This window comes from Podarcis gaigeae (assembly GCF_964106915.1).
Source record: "Podarcis gaigeae genome assembly, chromosome: 16".
Lineage (NCBI taxonomy): Eukaryota > Metazoa > Chordata > Lepidosauria > Squamata > Lacertidae > Podarcis > Podarcis gaigeae.
The window spans coordinates 34,759,012-34,781,743 of NC_139693.1; the positions used below are offsets into that span (position 1 = coordinate 34,759,012).

General features: G+C 44.0%; 1 protein-coding gene across 2 annotated transcripts in view; it reads right to left on the minus strand.

The window, feature by feature from the left end:
• ADGRD1 (adhesion G protein-coupled receptor D1) overlaps window positions 1-22,732 on the minus strand; it is a 276,194-nt gene that overhangs the window by 103,116 nt on the left and 150,346 nt on the right. For both annotated transcript variants that reach the window (XM_083717092.1, XM_083717091.1), the window contains one exon: window positions 7,554-7,657. In XM_083717092.1, the coding sequence (XP_083573218.1) occupies window positions 7,554-7,657 (104 nt within the window). The remainder of the gene's footprint in view (window positions 1-7,553; window positions 7,658-22,732) is intronic.

Consider the following 22,732-nt stretch of genomic DNA (forward strand, 5'->3'; position numbering starts at 1 on the left):
CTTAAGGAACTGGAATCTGAGGCTCCAATTTTGTTTGTTTGTTTGTTTGTTTGTTTGTTTGTTTGTTTGTTTTTTAATCTGTTCTTGCAGAATTCAGAAAGAGCAGAACCCATAGCAGAAGGAACCCACCAAATGTTAAAGGAATGAATGAGGGAATCTATTCATCCATAGTGTGAATGGCCAATGCCCCTCCATCCCTCTCTAAATGTAGGCTCTGAACAACACCTGCCCCTCCCCAATGTCTGGGTGATTTCCACATCATGATATATCGCCATCTAAACATTATGGTGCTGGAGGAGACTCTTGAGAGTCCCATGGACTGCAAGAAGATCAAACCTATCCATTCTTAAGGAAATCAGCCCCGAGTGCTCACTGGAAGGACAGATCATGAAGCTGAGGCTCCAATACTTTGGTCACCTCATGAGAAGAGAAGACTCCCTGGAAAAGACCATGATGTTGGGAAAGATGGAGGGCACAAGGAAAGGGGACGACAGAGGACGAGATGGCTGGACAGTGTTCTTGAAGCTACCAACATGAGTTTGACTAAACTCCAGTTGGCAGTGGAAGACAGGAGTGCCTGGCATGCTCTGGTCCATGGGGTCATGAAGAGTCAGACACAATGAAATGACCAAACAACAACAAGAAACATTGTGATATACTGATATATCACAATGTCTGAAATAAGGATGGAGCTATGTAGAGGCATTGGCTGGCTTCATGGCTTTCCCCACATTGTGATTTTTGCATAGCACACGCACTCACACACCATGAATTACAATATATGGCCAGGTCAACAATTATGAAACTGATATCATGATATGGACTTCAAACTGGCTTTGGAAGATTTTTTGATATATTGCCCAGCCCTATAGCTGTGGAGAAACAGGAAAACATTCATGAAATTGACCTGTGAAATTGAGGGAAAGCAGTATCAAGACAGACTAGATTGCTGCCATGTGGTCTCTGCAGGGCTGACTTTGGGCCTGATCCAGAAGCTCCAGGTAGTGCAGAATGCAGTGGCTATATAGCTGATGGGGAGAAGGTGGCAGATGGCACCTCTGCTAAAACATGCATACTTTTTTTAAAAAAATAATTTTTATTAACTGGCCAATCACATCAAATTAAATCACATCATATAAATTCCGAATTACAAAGCCAAATTTTTAAATTTTGTTGGGGGAACCCATACTTCAAGATCCAAAGGGGGATTCAGATCATCTTCTTATTACTGCGTTAATGTCCAAATCAGTCCAAACAAAGTTCATAATTCTATCCGGTCTTATCTTGGTGTTGCCACATCATATCTTGTTCGTATAATTTCTCTTTTTCCTTTACGATCTCTTCTGTTAGTCTCCTTAAGCCGATAGCAAGTGTAATAATCCTGTGTGGATTTCCCGTTCCTCCACTAAGTCCAGATGGTTTCCATATATCTCCTTCGTAGATAACATCACTTTTTCCATCGTAAATTTTGGCATTTGTCGCTCTTAAGTCCCACCGAGAAGTTGATTCACGATATGTAAACAACTCTATTTCTCTCTTTCTCCTCCCAGACCCAAGAGCTCCCACAATGCCTCCCAAAATGGCGACGGCATTTTTTTTTATGAGTGCGACACTCCAAAACTCTTAGCTTTCCAGCTTCATCTTGAAACATTGCTTTGGATTGAAAGTTTATCTCCACACAGCCTTAAATCCACAGCTTAAGTCCTTAATTTCTGACTCATTAGGGGAGGGGATTCTTGTTAAATCACATGAAAAGATAAAGGCAGGTTTTTCCCCCCCTCCCCCCTCAGTCATTTGTCATACCGTATCTTGACGTTCTTCTCGTATTTTATTGTTGTCTTGTTATCAGAGATCTCTTCTGTCAGCAGTATTTACTCCCCTTTTCCCTTGATGTATGTGCAATTAATCACGTCCAAATTGTTTCTTTTAAAGATCATTGCAACCAACGGCGCGAATCGGGGACGGCGTCGAGGAGTGCCGAAAATCCCACAGGAGGGCTTTGTGCCTAGTGCCCCCACCCCCACAAATTCGGGGGTGGTATAGGGCACAGCAGGCAAGGGCCGTCCCCCCCCCCATAATCCTGGGGGGGGGTTAAGGAGGCTAATTACCCCCATCATAGCCTCCAAATTACCTCATGTGGGTCGGAGAGATGTTATTGTCAGCCATCTTCCAATGCGCCACCTAGTGGCCCCCCGCTAAAACATGCATACTGGCAATGTATATGCTATTGTGCCAGGTTACCAAAAAAATCCCTGGGCAGCTCAGGTCCAGGCTTCCTTAAGGATAACCTGAAGCCTTATACGCCAGCTCTGTCACCAAGATCTTTCAGAGGAGCATTGTTAGTTGCCCCCATGTTGCAATGGCCCAACTGGCCACCACTAGGAGTTGGGCATTTTTGACATTAGTCCCATGCTGTGAGACACGCTTCCTGCAGAGCTTTGGCAGCCATCTTGGCTTTTTACTTTGAGCTGTCTTTTGAAGACCTTTTCAGCCCAAGAGGCCTTTGCAGGTCTTGATGATAACAATGATGATGATTTCATTTTACATATATCACTTTAATGATCACTTGTACTGTTTTTAATTGTGTTTATGTTTTAGCACTGATAGCACTCTGATATGTTCATGTTTATTTATTTCAACATTTTGCTGAAGGGTGTGTGGAATGGACAAATCAAAGCAACCCCTTTCAATGGGAGTGAAATGACTGAAGATTGCCACCTAGTCATTTCAAGCCAGACCTGGGCAGGTTGTGGGACACAATGAAAGTGTCATCACCTTGAAATCTGTGCCGCTGACCTCACACTCTGTATGAAACTCTGTGCAAAGGTTTGGCTGGCGCTGGCTGAATTTCCAACAACAAATAGCCCTGACCAGTAGGAATTGCCTGTCAATCATCAAGATCGCAAGGAGCTTCGCAATCAAGAGAAAGAAAAACCAAGAGGCAGTTTTGTTAACATTGTAATTCGAAACAGAAAGGATTGTGATAATATGCATTCATTTTCACTTTCTTGCAGTAGCCTTTCATGCCTATTACGATGTATGCCACTGTTCTGGAGGCAAATTGCTCTAAATAAGCGCACAATTAACAGCCTAAGGTTTGATCCTCTGATGGGAAAATAGGAGTAACTCTGTGGAAAACTGCCAAGGTTTAAATTCAAGTAAGCAGAGCAGAGAATCCCACCCAGTATTTCCATATTTATATCAAATTTGACACTTCATAACTACCGTTTTGTGTTGTTATCTACATAGGGGTGTCTTTTCTATAAATATGGAAATAAAGTGTTTATCACTAGCTCCCCAAATCACATTACAATTCCTGCGAAGGGCAGCTCCTTGGATGAGTGCTTCTTTCTTTGCCTGTGCCTTCATGAGAGATTCCGCTTGAATCCCAACAAGTCTTGCTTATTGCAAGCTGATGGGCCAACAGAGCACATTCACCAAATGCTCTCGCATTAAATAGCTTTAATACTGTTTTGGGGGGACAGAGGGAGAGCAGGTGTGGGGGACTCCCTGGTCCTGAATGGGACAACTGTGCCCCTAAAGCACCAGGTGTGCAGCCTGGGAGTCATTTTGGACTCACAGCTGTCCTTGGCGGTGCAGGTCAATTCTGTGTCCAGGGCAGCTGTCTACCAGCGCCATCTGGTATGCCAACTGAGACCCTACATGCCTGAACATGGTCTCACCAGAGTGGCACATGCTCTGGTTATCTCCTGTTTCAACTACTGAAATGCGCTGTACGTGGGGCTACCTTTGAAGGTGACCCAGAAACTACAACTAATCCAGAATGCAGCAGCTAGACTGGTGACAGGGAGTGGCTGCCGAGACCACATAACACCAGTCTTGAAAGACCTACATTGGCTCCCAGTATGTTTCCAAGCACAATTCAAAATGTTGGTGCTGATCATTAAAGCCCTAAATGGCCTTGGCCCAGTATACCTGAAGGAGCATCTCCACCCACATCGTTCAACTCAGACACTGAGGTCCAGCTTTGAGGGCCTTCTTGCAGTTCACTCACTGCGCGACGTGAGGTTACAGGGAACCAGGCAGAGGGCCTTCTCGGTAGTGGCGCCTGCCCTGTGGAATGCCCTTCCATCAGATGTCAAGGAAATAAACAACTTTCTGACTTTTAGAAGGGATGTTTTTAATGTTTGAAGTTGTTCTGTTGGAAGCTGCCCAGAGTGGCTAGGGAAACCCAGCCAGATGGGTGGGTGTATAAATATAAAATTATAATTATAATTATTATTATTATTATTATTATTATTATTATTATTATTATTATTATTATTTTAACGAAGTTCTCAACAGGCCCACAGAGCTCCTGTTCAGCTGGGTAGCCAAAAGGTTGCAGAACATCCAAGCATATATGAACTTGGAGATAAAGGCCATATTTCTTTACCAAGAGTGGGTTACTGAACAGACAAAAAAGTAAAAAAAAAAAAGTACAGTGGTACCTCGGGTTAAGAACTTAATTCGTTTTGGTGGTCCATTCTTAACCTTAAACTGTTCTTAACCTGAGGTACCACTTTAGCTAATGGGGCCTCCTGCTTCCACTGCGCCACCGGAGCACAATTTCTGTTCTCATCCTGAAGCAAAGTTCTTAACCCAAGGTACTATTTCTGGGTTAGCGGAGTCTGTAACCTGAAGCGTCTGTAACCTGAAGTGTCTGTAACCCGAGGTACCACTGTACTGGCAGGGGACCCATGGGTTCCACAAGACAACTCAGGTGCAGTCTGCAAGTGCTAGTTAAACAGGCCTCAGCAGCAGAGCAAGCCGATCTGGCGCCTGGGGTGGCGCGCGTGCCCTGTGCCCAGGGGCGGGGCCAGCCACCTGCAGAGGCGGGGCCAGCCAGGGCAGGATGCTCCATGGAGCCCCTGAGGAGTCTGCCTGCCTCCTGACAGTCAACCACCCTACAGCTGAGGGGGAGGCAGCAGGCGGACCGTTTGGGACAGCCTAGCCACCCTAGCACCCTAGCCACCGCGTCACTCCCATATATCATAAAGGTACCATAGTCTCCGCTGTGCCTCATTTCTATAAGGAAACACGAACCCTAGAAAAATGCCTGGAACGCCTGGAATCTTGCACCACTTGGAGATTGGGACGGTGTGCAACTATGTGTGTGTGTATTCATTTAAAATCATCAGGATTTCAGTATGAATGGGATCGCCTAATATACATATTTTTGTAAGCAAACATTTGCTTGATGTACACATTTTTTGGAGAGCAATATCCCTCATTATACAGTGGTACCTCAGGTTACAAACACCTCGGGTTACAAACGCTTCAGGCTACAAACTCCGCTAACTCGGAAGTAGTGCCTGAGGTTATGAATTTTGCCCCAGGAAGAGAACGGAAATCACGTGCTGGCAACGTGGCGGCAGTGGGCGGCCCCATTAGAGAAAGCGTGCCTAAGGTTAAGAATGGTTTCGGGTTAAGAACAGACCTCTGGAACGAATTAAGTTTGTAACCCAAGGTACCGCTGTAATGTTGCTTTCACTAATGTAGCATTTTCATGCTCACTTTACCCTAGTACTTGTACTCTTTTGCATACATTACTTGACTGGGGAACTTTTACCGCAAGATTCAGAGAAGTGTGAGTTTCAAAGGATGGCTGCGTGTTGGTTCTCAGATATTTTGCAAAGAGCATATTGGGCAGGTTCTCCTTTCAATGCAAACTGAACTGAATTTCTCCCTCATCAGTAGTCCACAAAAACACACAAACACGTCAGAGCCACACAGTCACATCTCAGCCACTCTCCCTTCTTCCCATACATGAGAAAGAACCTTCTGGTGATAAGAAGAAGAAGAAGAGTTTGGATTTGATATCCCGCCTTTCACTCCCTTTAAGGAGTCTCAAAGCGGCTAACATTCTCCTTTCCCTTCCTCCCCCACAACAAACACTCTGTGAGGTGAGTGGGGCTGAGAGACTTCAAAGAAGTGTGACTGGCCCAAGGTCACCCAGCAGCTGCATGTGGAGGAGCAGGGAGGCGAACCCAGTTCCCCAGATTACAAGACTACCGCTCTTAACCACTACACCACACTGGCTCTATTTGACAGTGGAATGATTGCCAGGCTCTCCATCAGTGGAGATTTTTAAAAGAGAGATTGGATAGCCTTCTGTCAGAGATTAAAGGTAAAGGTAAAGGTACCCCTGCCCGTACGGGCCAGTCTTGCCAGACTCTGGGGTTGTGCGCCCATCTCACTTAAGAGGCCAGGGGCCAGCGCTGTCCGGAGACACTTCCGGGTCACGTGGCCAGCGTGACATCGCTGCTCTGGCGAGCCAGAGCCGCACACGGAAACGCCGTTTACCTTCCCGCTGGTAAGCGGTCCCTATTTATCTACTTGCACCTGGAGGTGCTTTCGAACTGCTAGGTTGGCAGGCGCTGGGACCGAGCAGCGGGAGCGCACCCCGCCGCAGGGATTCGAACCGCCGACCTTTCGATCGGCAAGTCCTAGGTGCTGAGGCTTTAACCCACAGCGCCACCAGCTGCAAATCCTGCATTACAGAGGGTTGGTCTACAGCATGGGTAGGCTAACTAAGGCCCAGGGGCTGGATCTGGCCCAATCGCCTTCTATGTCCAGCATGCAGACGGTCCTGGAATCAGCATGTTTTTACATGAGTAGAATGTGTCCTTTTATTTAAAATGCATCTTTGGGTTATTTGTGGGGCATAGGAATTCGTTCATCCCCCCAAAAAATATATATAGTCCGGCCCCCCACAAGGTCTGAGGGACAGTGGACCGGCCACCTGCTGAAAAAGTTTGCTGACCCCTGGTCTAGATGACTCCGGGGGCTGCTTTGCAAGTCTTTGTTGTTTAGTCGATTAGTCATGTCCGACTCTTTGTGATCCCATGGACCAGAGCACGCCAGGCACTCCTGTCTTCCACTGCCTCCCGCAGTTTGGTCAAACTCATGCTGGTAGTTTCGAGAACACTGTCCAACCATCTCATCCTCTGTCTTCCCCTTCTTCTTGTGCCTTCAATCTTTCCCAACATCAGGGTCTTTTCCAGGGAGTCTTCTCTTCTCATGAGGTGGCCAAAGTATTGGAATCTCAGCTTCAAGATCTGTCCTTCCAGTGAGCACTCAGGGCTGGTTTCCTTAAGAATGGAGAGGTTTGATCTTCTTGCAGTCCATGGGACTCTCGAGAGTCTCCTCCAGCACCACAATTCAAAAGCATCAATTGCAAGTCTACAATTCTCTAATTCCTCCTGCCACATTCAACCCTCCCCCCCCCCATTTTGAAAAAGAGGAATGGGCTGGAGAAATAAGCGAAGAATAGATTGCAAGGAAATAACTTGCCATCTAAATAGCTTCCCGGATTCAGGAAATTAAAGTAATTTAGACCAAACCCAGCCAAGTGTTACAAATATATATGCAGGATATAATTAAAAGAGGTTTAAGAAATTAATAACCTTTTATGAAACTCTCAACACCTGAGAGCGTCCAGTCCAGTAAGTCTGAAATGAAATACACACACTTTCTCTATATATATATCTGACGATCCATATTTCCAGAGCAATATCGGCTCAGCAGGTAGAAAAGTTAAAATTACTCACGACAGAACCGCAAACGTGACCAATGTGATCATCAGGCAGAAGATGGAGATGGAGCAGCCGATGTAACTGATGGAGGACAGCGCCACCTTGTGTCCCGCTGAGAGCTGTGCGCCGGGGAAAAGAGAAAGGACGCCTATTGTTAATCAATTGGATTAGGCCAGCAAGGAACAGTTTATCAACAGCTTTAGCCAAAAGGAAAAAACGTCATAATGACATTAGTAGGGCGGCATTCAGAAAACTAGGCCATATCAAACAAGCAGAAATATTCACACAATGAGATTTAAAAATAAACAAACACCCTCAATAAACAAGAGCATTTGAATTTGCAGAAAGCAGTACTGATTTTCGCCCGCTCCCGACCTGTTTTGCCCTGATGCACAAGACCTTAGAGCCAAAATGTTTGGTTGTGGCCAGGGCCAGATTTAGGTTTGTTTGTTTTTGAATATTTTATTAGTTGAATATAAGAACAACATATAATCAAATACAAGTAATCAAATACAGTTTTCCCCTAACTCCCCCCCCCCCAAAAAAAAAAAAACCACAAGAAATTTCACTTAGAATCATAGTTGGGATCTTGAGGATCATTTAGCCAGAAAGATGTCCGTAGACAAACGCCGGCTCCCTCGGCCTGAAAACGAGATGAGCACCACACCCCATAGTTGCCTTTGACTGGACTTAACCATCCAGGGGTCCTTTACCTTTACCGTTTCCATGCAGTTGTCCCTTACAGGAAACAAACCTGCAACATTGGCACCACACTCGAATCAACTGAACTGATCCCTTGAGTTTGCTTTTAGAGAGAGGGATGGGGGGTTTTTTAAGGCCAGGATAGATTCATGGACAATGAGTCTGTCTGTGTTAGCCAAGTGGAACCTTCATATGCAGAAACAATAAAGCACTGGGTATCTGATACAAGGAACAGGGAACAGGAGACGATGCCCCATGTCCTGTTCACGGACAGATGATTAAAAAAAAAAATTATTAAAGATTTTCTTGTTTTACACAAGTATGTGTAATGTCTCTCGTATTTTTTCCATGTAACATTTTTACAAATCAGTTTCATTTGTTGAGACATTAGGAAGAAAAGGGGTGGAGGCCCTACTAAACATCTTCCAAGACAACAATGCCCATTTACACCACAAAGCACTCATAACCCACCTACTTTCAGCAGCCAGAAACACCATAACCAGACACTGGAGAGACCTGTCAGGTGTAAGCATGGACCAATGGTACCAAATAGTATGGGAAACAGCCCTACTAGAAAAATTAACCAATAAACTGAAACTGACATGGGGACAAACGGACAGATGATTTGCATGAGACCTGGTGAATGTGTGCAATGTCTGGCTGTTATATCCATTAACCATTCAGCTTCCATTACACCTAACTTATACACACAGTTTGGTCATCAAGTGTTGCACCTCAAACAAAAGTAGATTTTTTAAAAAAGTTTTGAATGGGAAGAGCTGAATTCCTCTGTTATATTTATGAGGCTTTTTAAAAAAGCGTGAGAGAAATAGGAATTTTTTTCCATATTCATAATTCAGACTGTTGAGAGTTATCAGAGGAGGGGTCTGTGCTATTGGCTCTCAATTATTTAAAGAGGTGTTTTAAATTTTTCATGCAAAGTTTCTTTTTATTTTTAAATGATATAAGGAAAACTGATATAAGGAACTGATAGGAAAACTGTGTTAATAATTAAAAGAATTGTTAAGCTCTTGTTTATCTAAGAAAAAGCGAGGTCATTCATTCTTTACTGATTTACGGCCCAACACAACAACAACACAGAAAATGAACGTTGCCACGAAAAGAAGCTCAAGGGTGGAATCTTAGCTCCAACAATAATAACTGGAGACAATGTTTATAATTACAAATTACTGCAAGAATCATTAATAGGTAATAGGCCTTTGGAGGGGAGAAATTATATTCTGGATGATCACTGTCGTGTAAGGTTTCAAACAGGTTTGAGTCAATAACTCTAGGTCTGGTTGATGTGATGCTATGTATAGCAATTACAGTGGTACCTCAGTTTTCAAATGTTTCCGCTGATGAACATTTCAGTTTTCGAACGCCAAAAAACCAGAAGTAAATGCTTCCATTTTTGAACGAGCCTCAGAAGTCAAACGGCTTCTGCTGAGAGTTTCTCAATTTTCTCAATTAAATTTGCAGGCCGCCCTTTGCACCTCAGTTTTCGAATGTTGTGGAACTCGAACAGTCTTCCAGAATGGATTATGTTCAAAAACCGAGGTAGCACTGTACCCACTTGCTCTATCAGGGGCAGGGAACCTCTTTCAGCCTAAGGGGTAACCATTCAGGGGACATGTGCCACTGATGGGTGGAGCCAAACACAAAAGTGGGTGGAGCAATTAATGCAAATGTCATTTCAGGCAGTAGGCCAGGTACGTTGCAAGTTCACTTCACTCTTTCTCTCCCTCTATCCTCCACCCAAACAACCAAAGGGCTACAGTATCAGAGTTCAAGGACATATGCCAGCCAGGCAAAAACACTCAAGGTGTGGAGCAAGGGCCAGTGAGGGCTCTGGCCTTGGGAGAAAACTGAGCTCCAGATAGAAATAACCGGAGGGCTGCATTCAGACTCTGGACTTGTTCGAATTCCTGCTCCATGATTGCAGTCATGGGATTGTTGTCTATCACATGACGGTATATGTTTTGACTCCACAGAGTGGGAAGTGAGGGAAACAGGATGTTTGTGTTACTGTGTTCCGTGAAGTGGGACTATATTGTCCTTTGTTCTTTCTCTTTGCTGTCCGATGCTAGAGAGGGGGGGAGCCATGTTGCAGTGCTCCGTGTGTGTTTATGTGTAAATAAAGTAGATTAGCCAAAATGCTGAGTTGCTGAGGTCTGTTATGCAAGCTGCGAAGATTCTGCGGGTCCCTAAGTGTGCCAATGTCTGTTGGCATCAGTCCCTGTGATGTTCGGGCTGAAGAAGGCTTTTGAAGCTCCAGAACGAACGACCAGGAGGGAGAGAACATGCCAGTCGGGCATGTGACTCTACCACTGTCCTACTGGAGTGTAGGACGAGCTCCTGAAACCCCCTCCCATGCATGCAATAATCATTTTGAAAGCACAACCACCAGGGGAGATGCCTCAAGACTTTCCACATGTGCTGCATCAGAAGGATTTTGGGTATCACATGGCAGGACAGAATAGCAAGCCCACATCTCCCAACCCAAGACCACATTCACAGCATGTTCACACTCCTGTCTAAGTGACATCTATGCTGTCTTGGTCATGTCCACAGAATGGAAGGATCCCCAAAGACATGCGCTATGAGGAGTTGGCTTCAGGCACCAGGCCTGTTGACAGACCAACTCTTGTGTTACAAAGATGACTGCAAAGGTGACATGAAGCCTGGCAACATCAACCCTGTCATGTGGGAATCCTTTGAAGTCGACCGCAGTGCCTGGAGACAGACAGACAGACAGGTTGTGCATCCATGGCTGTGACCAGAGGATGAATGACCACTGGGAGGAGCACAGAGAGAAGAAACGCCATGGTACATCTGCAGCAACACAGCTGGACACCTTCCTGTGCCCCAGCTGCAACAAAACATGTCGCTCCCTTATTGGTATCTACAGCCACAGCAGCCGCTGTAATCTCCAAACAGTTTAACTTCAGCCACAAAGGCGCACTCCTCCATTTTCTTCTGAGACGGACGAATGCCATCAGTATTATCTAGACTAAAATGGACAAGCTATGGTTTGTTAGTGTATCAGATGCTAAAATCCCTAAACATAAGGACAGTTGTATTGGATCAGATGGGAGGTCCAGGTATTCCACAAGCATCCTGCTTCCCATAGCGGTGAACCAAATGCCTCTAGCCAGCCTGCAAGTCAGTCTTGAAGGGAATGGCCCTAATATCAGCAACTGCCTCTGAATCTGGAATGAGGCAAGCCCTGTCTCGACTCAGAGTCACTGACAGCCTAATGCCTCATGGATTTCCCTAATCCAGTGTTTCCCAACCTTGGGCCTCCAGCTGTTTTTGAACTACAATTCCCATCATCCCTGACCACTGGTCTTGCTAGCTAGGGATGATGGGAGTTGTAGTCCAAAAACAGCTGGAGGCCCAAGGTTGGGAAACACTGCCCTAATCTACTTTTAAAACCAGCTAAGCTGCAGGCATCCCACAGCAGAGAATTCCACAGATTAAACTGCACACTGTATGAACAAATAGTTCCTCTTGTTTGTTCTGAATCTCGTGCCAATCACTGTCACGGGATTACCCTGGAGCTCTAGAGCTTTGTGGGAGAAAAGCTCCTCTCTGTCGACTTTCTCTGTACCAGTCATAATTTTATAAATCTTTATTGGTCCCCATTTCCTTTGTAAACTAAACTATACTCCAAAATCGAAACCTTTTCCTCATATGGGGAGTTGCTCTGCATTCTCTGGTCTTTTCAGCCACCCTTTTCTGCCTCCTTTCCAGCTTAAAATATCATTTTTTGATATGTGGAAACAGTATTCCTTCTGATCTGGGGGAAGGTGAATGGATGCTGTGCTGAATGCAGTCGTGCTTGTCCATTCTGGCGCATGAACACTAAGGTCACCCTCAGACTGTCAGTAGTTTGCGGAAGGGATTCAAGAGCACACCAGGAATTTAGTTTGGGGCGAGTAAAATGGACCAAATCTCTCTACCAGCCTGGCATAACAAATCCACTTTTAAAAAGAAACATGATTATTTATGGCTAGGAAAGTGCACTGGAAAGTTGAGGATGACTGGATAATGAATGGGAAAATATACAAACGTCACACAAGCAAATCAGGTTGAATGCCCATTGACATATATCCTACCCGGGGGGGGGGGGGAATCAAAATGAATCTACCGTTGTACCTTGGATCCCAAACGCCTTGCGAGTCGAACGTTTTGACTCCTGAACGCAGCAAACCCAGAAGTGGGTGTTCTGGTTTGCTAATGTTCTTTGGAACCCGAATGTCCAATATGACTTCCGTGGCTTCTGATTGGCTGCAGGAGCTTCCTGCAGCCAATCGGAAGCCACACCTTGATTTCCAAATGTTTTGGAAGTCAAACAGACTTCCGGAACAGATTCCGTTCAACTTCCAAGGTACCACTGTACTATATTTTGGGAAATTGTTTATCTGTCCATCTGCTTGTTTTCTATAGCTTCATATGCCTCTCAAGATATTGTCACCCAACTGAGCACGAGGGTTCGCATGGTGAGTGTGGCTGTCTTTGTCAAGGTTTGGACGCTGGCTGCCATTTTGAACCAAGATGAGGGACTGAAACAGGATTTTGGCATGACTTCACCTGGTTTTTAATGTGATTGTCCAAAATCGCAAATTGCACTGTCCATCCAAAAAAAAAGAAAGAAGCTTTTTGTTTGTTTGTTTCTTTAAAAATCCCAGGTAGCACTGAGCAACGTGGGAACCAGGGTGAACCTCCTCCTTCTGATCAGAGGGCCTGTAGCGGAGGAGGCAGTCTTTAAGATACAGAATAATAGAATTGTAGAGTTGAAAAGGGTCCCTCAAGAGTCTTTTAGTCCAAATGCCTGCAATGCAGCTATCACAGCTATGCCAGGAGCCTAAATCATTTAGAGCTTTAAACACTAAGGAGGAGCACTTTGAATTCAGCCTGGATATGAACAGACAACAAATGAAGCTGTTTTAAAATAGGGGTTATGTGAGTTTCAACTGGGACCCTCAGCTGATTATCTAGTCACTGCATTTTGGGCCAAGTGAAGTTTCTCAGTCATCTTCAACGACAGCCCCAAACAGCACTTATTGCAATATAACCCCCTGGAAACAAATCAGAACAAATGCTCAGCTAAGACTACACATTTTCTAACCTCCACATAAGCTGAATGCTCATTAAGCAAGTCATTTGGAGGAGTCCTAAGGCCTCTTGCAAATTCTTTGGGAGAAAAAGTAACCTCAGGGTAAATCCGTCAATTTTGCTTTAGGATTTTTTGTTGTTCCTGTTTTAGTAAAACAGTTTATCTGTATTTAAAGACTAGTAAAAATATGGTTTCTCGTTTTTCCAGTCTAAAATTCTGTGTTCCACATAAGTTTGCAATTTTATTTTTTTTAAAAAAAGACTCATGAGAATTCAGCAGCATTTTAGTGCACATTTTCTGTAATATACAAATGTTTGTATGCAATCTTGCCTAATATACATATTTTTGCCAATGCAATTTCCCTAAAGTAATGCATTTTTATGTTAATTGTCACTACTCTATGCATTTTTATGGATCCTTTACCCCAGTATATTCATTTTTGCATGCAATATTTGGTTGGAGAATTGGTAAAGGTAAAGGGACCCCTGACTGTTAGGTCCAGTCGTGACCGACTCTGGGGTTGCGGCGCTCATGTCGCTTTATTGGCCAAGGGAGCCGGCGTACGGCATACAGCTTCCGGGTCATGTGACCAGCATGACTAAGCCGCTTCTGGCAAACCAGAGCAGCACACGGAAATGCCGTTTATCTTCCCGCTAGAGCGGTACCTATTTATCTACTTGCACTTTGAGGTGCTTCCGAACTGCTAGGTTGGCAGGAGCAGGAACCAAGCAACGGGAACTCACCCCGTCGCGGGGATTCGAACCGCCAACCTTCTGATCGGCAAGCCCTAGGCTCTGTGGTTTAACCCACAGCGCCACCCGCGCCCCCTGGTTGGAGAATAGCAGTGACTAAATTTCCACGGGTGGCTGTATTTTGGAAAGAGAGAATCAGGTAGGTTTTCCTTGAACTGGATCAAAATTCTCCCTGCAACTGTAGCCTATAACCTCCTTCCAAGTTTTCTTGGTTGAAGCAGCCCAACTATGAGAGGTGTCAAAAACCAAACTTCCTTCCTGAATAGCCTCTCTATAAGTCTATGATATATAACGAAACCCTGTGCTCTTGGCTGAGGAAACAGGCTTCCCTGGAGGAGAAAGGCAGGAAGGCTCTGGAGCAGCTGTTTGCTGAGTTTTTACCTGTCAATAAACCATAGAGAAACAAACACAAAATTGTAGGGGAGAAAGTGTCAGTTTCCCAGGGATTTTCCAGCACCAAGTGTCAGAAACACTGAATTGTAGTAGACGAGCAATGAAAAACCTATCTGGAGGTTTTGCAGACCCAGGATGGCAAGCTATGAACCTTAGAAATTCTATCTACAGCTGCATGCATTTTTAAATCAACTATTTCTATTTTCACAGCTCTGGCCATAATTAATAGAAATACAAGTCCAATTCAGCTTCCTCTTCTTCTTTTTAAGGCAGAGCTGTGAAGTGGAAGATTTCCCCCCTATATATATGTCTAAGCCATTTATAACTTGCTTTTCTGAGGATCAAAGCAGGGCATGAACCACAAATCCATTAAACCAACGTAAACACAGAACAATTAAAGGGTGTATGTATCTGCTATATACATTTGGGGAAATGGTTTTTCTGCCCATTTGTTTGTTCCCTATGCATTCAGATGCCTCTTGAGATAGTGTCACCAAACTCAACTCAAGGGTAGCGGTTTTTATTGACAATGAGTCACTGGCCACCATTCTGAATCAAGATGGCAAACCAAAATGTCACTTTGGCATAACTTTGCCCGGTTTTTTTGGCCTAGGTTTTGCTACATTTTGAGTTATCGTTGCCAAACTTTGCATGAAGGTTCCTGCGGTGGTCGTGACAGTCTCTGTCAATGTTTGAACACAAGACATCATTTTGAATCCAGACAGCAGTACACATTGTGACTTTGGCATTATGGGTCCAAACTGAACCAATTTCATTCTCAATATGAGGATTTCTGAGATGACGGCAGTGGGTTTTTTGGGGAGGGGGCACTGGTGGCCATTTTGAATCAAGGTTACGTGCCAAAACAAGACTTTGGTGTGACTTCAGCCAATTTTTAGTGCAATGGGTCAAACTGTACTGATTTGGATGCCTCTGAAGATATTGTCACTCCATTTGGCAGGACATTGTCAAATTTGGCATGATGGCTCCAGCACGCGCCAATGTGGATGCCTCTGGATATATCCTTGCCCAGCTTGGCACAATTGTTCCCATTGGGGAGCCAGCCTTCTGTATCTATGTTTTTATGGTTCTGTATCTATGTTGCTGAACACCATGCTGAAAACAAGGTGGTGGAACAAAATGTGACCGCCCAATTTTACATTAAGTATCCATATATATATATATATATATATATATATATACCGTTTTTTTATTATTTTTTGAAAAATGTTTAAAATGAGAGGTCGTCTTATACTGAGATAGTGCAGAGGGGGGGACGTGCGATTGGTGGCAGCCACAAGCAGGCGATTGTCAGCGGTGATCGGGCGAGTGATTGGTGGCTGTGGCAAGGCCTGCTGGCAATTGGCTGCTGTAGCGGTGGCAATTGGGCGGGCAATTGGTGGCTGCTGGCGGCAAGCAGGCAGACAATTGGGGGCTTTGGCAAAGCAATCCCCTCTTTAAAAAAAGCTTAACAACTCTGGGCAATCTCCCCCCATTTCCTTAAATAAAAATAAGTGTCACATACACCGGGGTGTATTATACCTGGAAAAATACGGTATATATCATGCTTCCTTAACCTCGGCCCTCCAGATGTTTTTGGCCTACAACTCCCATGATCCCTAGCTAGCAGGACCAGTGGTCGGGGATGATGGGAATTGTAGTCTCAAAAAATCTGGAAGGCCGAGGTTGAGGAAGCAAATCTATTAACATACAGATAGTAAAAATAGCATATCACTGTTTAAAAGCCCTTTCCTTACAAGCCTCGGCCTAAGACATATGAGGTTAAAATGAGATTATCAGACGCCTGAATCCTACATCTTTAATGGAAATGCAAAGAGGAGCAGCAACAAACAAACAAAAACTACGGATAGCTTGTGTGGAAGGAAAAGACATGCCCATATTTGTGTTGGATGAGCATAGCTGAGCAGCAGGCTGCCCAGCTGGAAAAAAAGAACCTTTATGATTAATTCTGATTTAATTCTTGTCACATTTGTTGCGGTGTTTCTGTCTCTCCCCCCCCCCAACTCCGATAATTTGGGGGGGGTATTTATTTATAAAATAAATATTTACATACCCTTGAAGTCCTAATAAAATATTAAGGTGGCGTACAACAATATATGCAAGCCCGATGTCACTTAAAAAGCCATAAAGGCAACGCAACGTAATCATTCGATTGGCCAATCAAGGAAGTTTGAGCAACTTGAAGATTCCCGTCAGCATAAAAGGGTCTTCAAGGAATGCCTGAAAGTCAAGCACTCGAGGGTGACAGATTCTGCTGGAGGCAGATTCCACAGCAGGGGACCAGCAATTCAATATGCCTGACTTTGAGGTGAAGCCAGCCAGGCCTCTGTGACAATGGGGACAACAAAGAGTTGTGGCTACAGATGGAAGGATGGGTCTCTTTCAGTTCTCCAAGTGGCCCTTCTCCTCCTGTTTGGCCAGCATGAGCAGAACACACTGACAGAAAATAATAATAATAATAATAGTTTATTATTTATACCCCACCCATCTGGCTGAGTTTCCCCAGCCACTCTGGGCAGCTTCCAATCAAGTGTTAAAACAATACAGCATTAAATATTAAAAACTTCCCTAAACAGGGCTGCCTTCAGATGTTTTAAACGTCAGATAGTTGTTTATTTCTTTGACATCTGGTGGGAGGGCATTCCACAGGGCGGGGGCCACTACTGAGAAGGCCCTCTGTCTGGCTCCCTGTAACCTCACTTCTCATAATGAGGGAACCGCCAGAAGGCCCTCGGCTCTGGACCTCAGTGTCCAGGCTGAACGATGGGGGTGGAGACGCTCCTTCAGGTATACTGGACCCAGGCCGTTTAGGGCTTTAAAGGTCAGCACCAACACTGTGAATTGTGCTCGGAAACGTACTGGGAGCCAAAGAGACTTCTCTGTCAGGATGCTGAAGATCTTGAGGGGGAGAAATGAGAAGGTGGTCTAAGGGCAACATTCTTTTATGGGCAGATTGGGGCTGCCTGCCAGTGGGGTGTGGAGTCAGAGGTGGGCAGGGGAAGGGCAAAAGTGGGCAGAGAAATAGATGTACCATAGGCTATATTCTAACTATGCAGAAGCCAGAAGTTTCCACATTCACACCCTCTCTCTCTAAATTATTTTAAGTATGATTTTCAATTTTATACATTTCAATAATTTTATAACCATTTCAACATTTCAAGACTTCCTCCCCCCTCTTTCTGCACTATCTTAAATTTATTTTTAATATTTTCTGCATATCCAAATTAACTTAATTTACTCATTTATTCCTTTAGTTTAAATATATGCGCTTATAAAACTTCAGGTTATTACAATAATCCCGCCATTGTTCTTATCTGTTTACAGTTTATTTGTAAATATTCAATAAACCATTTCCATTCTTTGATAAAAAGTTTGTTATCCTGATTTCTGATTTTTCCAGTAAAGCATTTATAAAAGCTTCTGGGGTTTTTCTTTACAAACGTTATTTTAAACATATTTTTCAATTCATTATATATCATTTCCCAGTAAGCTTTAACCTTGCTACAAGACCACCACATACAATAAAAAGAACTTTCTTTCTCTTTGCATTTCCATCGCTTATTTGATTTGGATTTATTTGATTTTGGATTTGGCCAATTTACTCTTTGTTAGGTACCATCAATATATCATTTTCATATAATTTTCTCTGGCCATAACATACTATAAATTTTATATCCATATTCCACAATCGTTTCCGTGCTTCCATATCTATATTATGACCGATATTATGTTTTGGATGTTGTATGTGATGCCAATAAAAGGTTTTACGAATTATGGGAACTAGCCGACCTGACCATGACCAGAAGAAGGAGGACTATCAGGAAGAATGGATGAAATTTAAAGAATATTTAGCTAAATATGTTAAGTTAATTAAATTGAAAAAGCTTGTAAATACCAGATCGGCCTAGGATTTTAATAAGTGATGAATTAAGTGGATGTAATGCTGAATTGAAAAGAAAGAAAGATGTTAATGAATAAGTTAATTTTTAAAGAATATTGGTGCTGGAAAACCGTTAAAATGATTTACATTGAAATTCAACTAGGGAGACACGAGGAAGTCACTTAACCAAGTTACCGAAGTTTGTCTCCCATTCCGATAACATCTTATACATTTTAGACAACACTTTTACATTACATTCTCTCCAGTTGTAATAGTAACACCCTCTCTATTCTCCATCAAGCAAAGAACCAGGAACATCACATTCCTCTTTCACCGAGGTATCCCAAGAAAGCCGTTCAAATAAGCAAAATAAACACTGCAACCATTGAGACCTAGGGTCCCAGCCCCTCTGCAGATCCCTAACTAATCTGAGGGGTTTGGCTGCATTTTCTTTTTCTGAATATCAACAAAGAAGTCCTTGGCTGCCCACCACCTTGTTACAATTTTTCAGATGATTGCCACTCGATGATTACTACTCAGTTTGCTTTGGAAACAGACACCCTGGACACGGATGTAATTAATTTTATGAAGAATGTTCACAGGAGGCGATGGAACCGGCAGTCATGATGTGCTCTGATAAGGCAAGGAGGGACTCCACAAGCCGTTCAGTCAAAAGCCGGACTCTCCCATGGAAGCCACAGTTGGCCTAATTGAGGTTTATCTAAAAGAGAAACATAAAGGAGTCGCCCCCCCCGCCCCCCCCGCTCACTGTATCTCAGCCAAATACATTTCCTCAGAGCACTCCTCAGCTTTTGACTCCAGATTATTAATTCACTGCCATGATCTGTGCTAAACAAATTTCAGGTTTCAAAGGAAACCTGCTTCTAGCCCAGCAAGACCCTACTCAATTTAAAAGTTTTTGCCACAACTCTTTTTTTAAAGAAAAGGGTACTTAAATTCTCCAAAGTTTGTGTCACGTAATTAATTAGCAGGCTCTTCTTATCTTTAAGCACCTGGTGCAAAAAAGATGTCATCAAGGGGCAAGCTGGGTTTAAAAAGCTGTTAGAATGCCCCAGCCATGAATCTTCACAACCTGAAATGGCAGCCTTAATTTCTCCAGTAAAGGGCTTTCCCTCAAATATGGAGAGTGCAGGCATAGTTGACTTTCAGGGCGGAAAACAGAATCATGTCCCTTGGTAAACATGAGACTGTTATGCTGCATTGGGCAAAAGGCCTGTCTTAAGTCTAGAATTCTGTTTTCCAGAGTGTAGAATATGCCTGCATCAGGCATTTGTGCATGCAAAGCACTGTATTCACTCATGGGTCCTCTGTCAGGAAACTGCAAGCTGGTGGTGAGCAGGGACACTCAAAAATGGCTGCCCCCCTTCTCTCTCTCTCTCTCTCTCTCTCTCTCTCTCTCTCTCCTCTCTTTCTTCTACCCATTTCTTTCTCTCTAGCTAGATCTACACAGGTATAAAAAAGTTCTAAATACACTCTGCAGAAAAAACATTCTAAAGCACACAAATGAAAATATGATTGTTGCAATTTCAGCTTTACATCGCCATCTGGTGTCACAGTGTTATAATGCATTTATAATGCTGTACTTTGACTAATGTAGCTGAGTCCTTTCTCTCTGCCACCCCCTTCTCTCTGTCTTTCTGCCACTCCTTTCTCGTCTCCCCCTTTTCTCTCTTTCTTTCCACACCCCTCTCTCATTCACTACCCACCTTTTCTCTTTCTGACACTCAATCTCTCTTTATCACCTTCCTTCCTTCCTTCCTTCCTTCCTTCCTTCCTTCCTTCCTTCCTTCCTTCCTTCCTTCTATTTCTACTACTCCTTTTATCTTTCCTTCTGCCACCCCCACAATTGGAGCCTGGGGAGCACACACACCTCAACACCAATGTCACCTCCTTCTCTGCCACCCCAAAGTAAGTTTCTAGAGCCTTGGATAAAGCGGAGGGCAACATCTCGCAGTATCAAGGTTGACAGAGCCCTGCTCGCCTGCATCCAGAGGGCTAAGAGGAGGCGATGCGCTCAGCTCGAACCTGTGCTTGAGCATTCAAGAAGGCTGCACACTTTTTGCAACCCCACCTAGCTGAAGACTTGAGACCTTTCTGATGCATTAGTCCTACAAATATATCCTAAACACTTTACCTTTAGAATGCATAAGGATAAAAATGACCCCCTGTTGTGCAAGTGTACCCCTTCTGTTTTTTCATAAGCTACTATCTTGGTGTCAGGCTCTGGGAATGTGGCTTCCTCTCTCCCTTTGCCCATGGATAAGCAGGACAAAGCAAAATAGTCCCTTACCATTTAAAGAGATTTTAATGATCACAGCCAAAAGACGAAGAGTCCATTCTCAAAGCAATGGTACTCCCAAGTGGGATACACCCATCCCCCCTGAGTCATCCTCATCACTTCCTCGCCTTGCAACCTGATCTTGCAGCCACCATGCTTTTTGTATAGCCACCTTATCTGCTCTACGTGACCTTGGACTGATAGGCTGGACACTTTCCAGTGAGAGACACTCTGCTAGCTCTCTCTCTTCCAGTTCTTCTTCACTTTGCTGTTCACCCCCCAGTTCTTCCCAACTTTTGTCTTCTGAACTATGCCCCTCTGCAAACCACTGTTCCAAATCTATACTGATCCACTGCTCCTGGCCAGCTTCAGGATCCTAGTCAGGAGCAGGGGGAGGGGGAGGCTGCCACCATTCCTCATCAGAGCTGATACCTGGGAATGCCTCTTGACTGGAAAGAGGCATGCTATCCTAAACTATTTAAGAGCAGATAATATTTTCATATATCTGAATTGGGAGAGAGTGCAACAGAATAGCCCAATCAAAACTGACATGGTGAGTTGACAGAATGTCAACCTCCAGTAGTGGCTAAAGTGGGAAGTGAGAAGCTATATTATACCAGACCATTTCGCATGGTATTGTTAACTCTAACTGGCAGGGAGCTATGGATGGGCATATCACTTGCACATGATATTCCTTCAACTTTGTTCCAACCCATTTCTACTATAAAGGTAAAGGGACCCCTAACTGTTAGGTCCAGTCGTGACCGACTCTGGGGTTGCACGCTTATCTCGCTTTATTGGCTGAGGGAGCTGGCGTACAGCTTCCAGGTCATGTGGCCAGTATGACTAAGCCACTTCTGGCAAACCAGAGCAGTGCACGGAAATGCCGTTTACCTTCCTGCTGGAGCGGTACCTATTTATCTATTTGCACTTTGATGTGCTTTCAAACTGCTAGGTTGGCAGGAGCAGGGACCGAGCAACAGGAGCTCACCCCGTTGCGGGGATTCGAACTGCCGACCTTCTGATCAGCAAGTCCTAGGCTCTGTGGTTTAGACCACAGTGCCACCCACTACTCTAAAAGCCTACTTTGTCACTGAGCTGTATATAAATTAAAACACTAATCTACCATTAGCCTGCCCCCACCCCTTTAAAAAAAAGCTCCGCATGAAAATTATTATTGTTATTATTATTATTTGCAAGGTTGGAAATGAAAGTTGCTTCCTGGTGAACTGCTTATGGAGCTTTCCTTGTTACAAAAAAAAAGGATGTTTGGGAAGGGAAGCAAGTTTGCTGCGCAAGAGCTCCAAATCAATATTAAACGTGCAACCTGAATTTGCCAGTTTGTGATTGAATTCCACCCCAAAATAGCAGCAGTCTGGAACTACCCAAAATCACTGCTAGTGAACAGGAAAAAGGGGGATTGTTTTCTTCCGAGAAGGGCAAAGAGGAGAGGGAAACACTGGGAAGTTATTCTCTTGGGAAATGTAACCTTGTTTTTGCAGTAATTAGCCTAAGTGATTTCTCAGAAGCGCAAGTGACCAAAGCAGAAACTCTGGCAACCAACCAGTGCAAATATATCCATATACATTCACCTCCTTTTAAAACACCTCTTTGCAATGCACTGTGGCCTGTGCATCTCTTACAGCTGCATAATAAGAGGATTTGTCTTCTTTGTTTAACGTTCCTTGATGTTATTAATACTCATGAGATCAACTGTTTATGCAAAAGTCTGCTCCCAAAAGTATTGTACAGGGCAGTTGAATAATCTGTCATTTGAATGGGAAATGGCTTCCCAGCAAACAGGTTGCAAGTCCATTGGTGTACAGAAAAGGGAGTGGGGAGAGAGGTAAAGGCACATGAAGGAAGTCGAGAGACCTTGACATGGGGGAAGCTCAGAGATCCTATTTACAGTGGAGGCAATATTTGGAAGGAAGCTCAGAGTTTTGTCAGAATCATGGCATCATAGGCTCTCAGAGTTGGAAGGGAACCCAAACCCCTGCAATGCAGGAATCACACCTAAAAGGA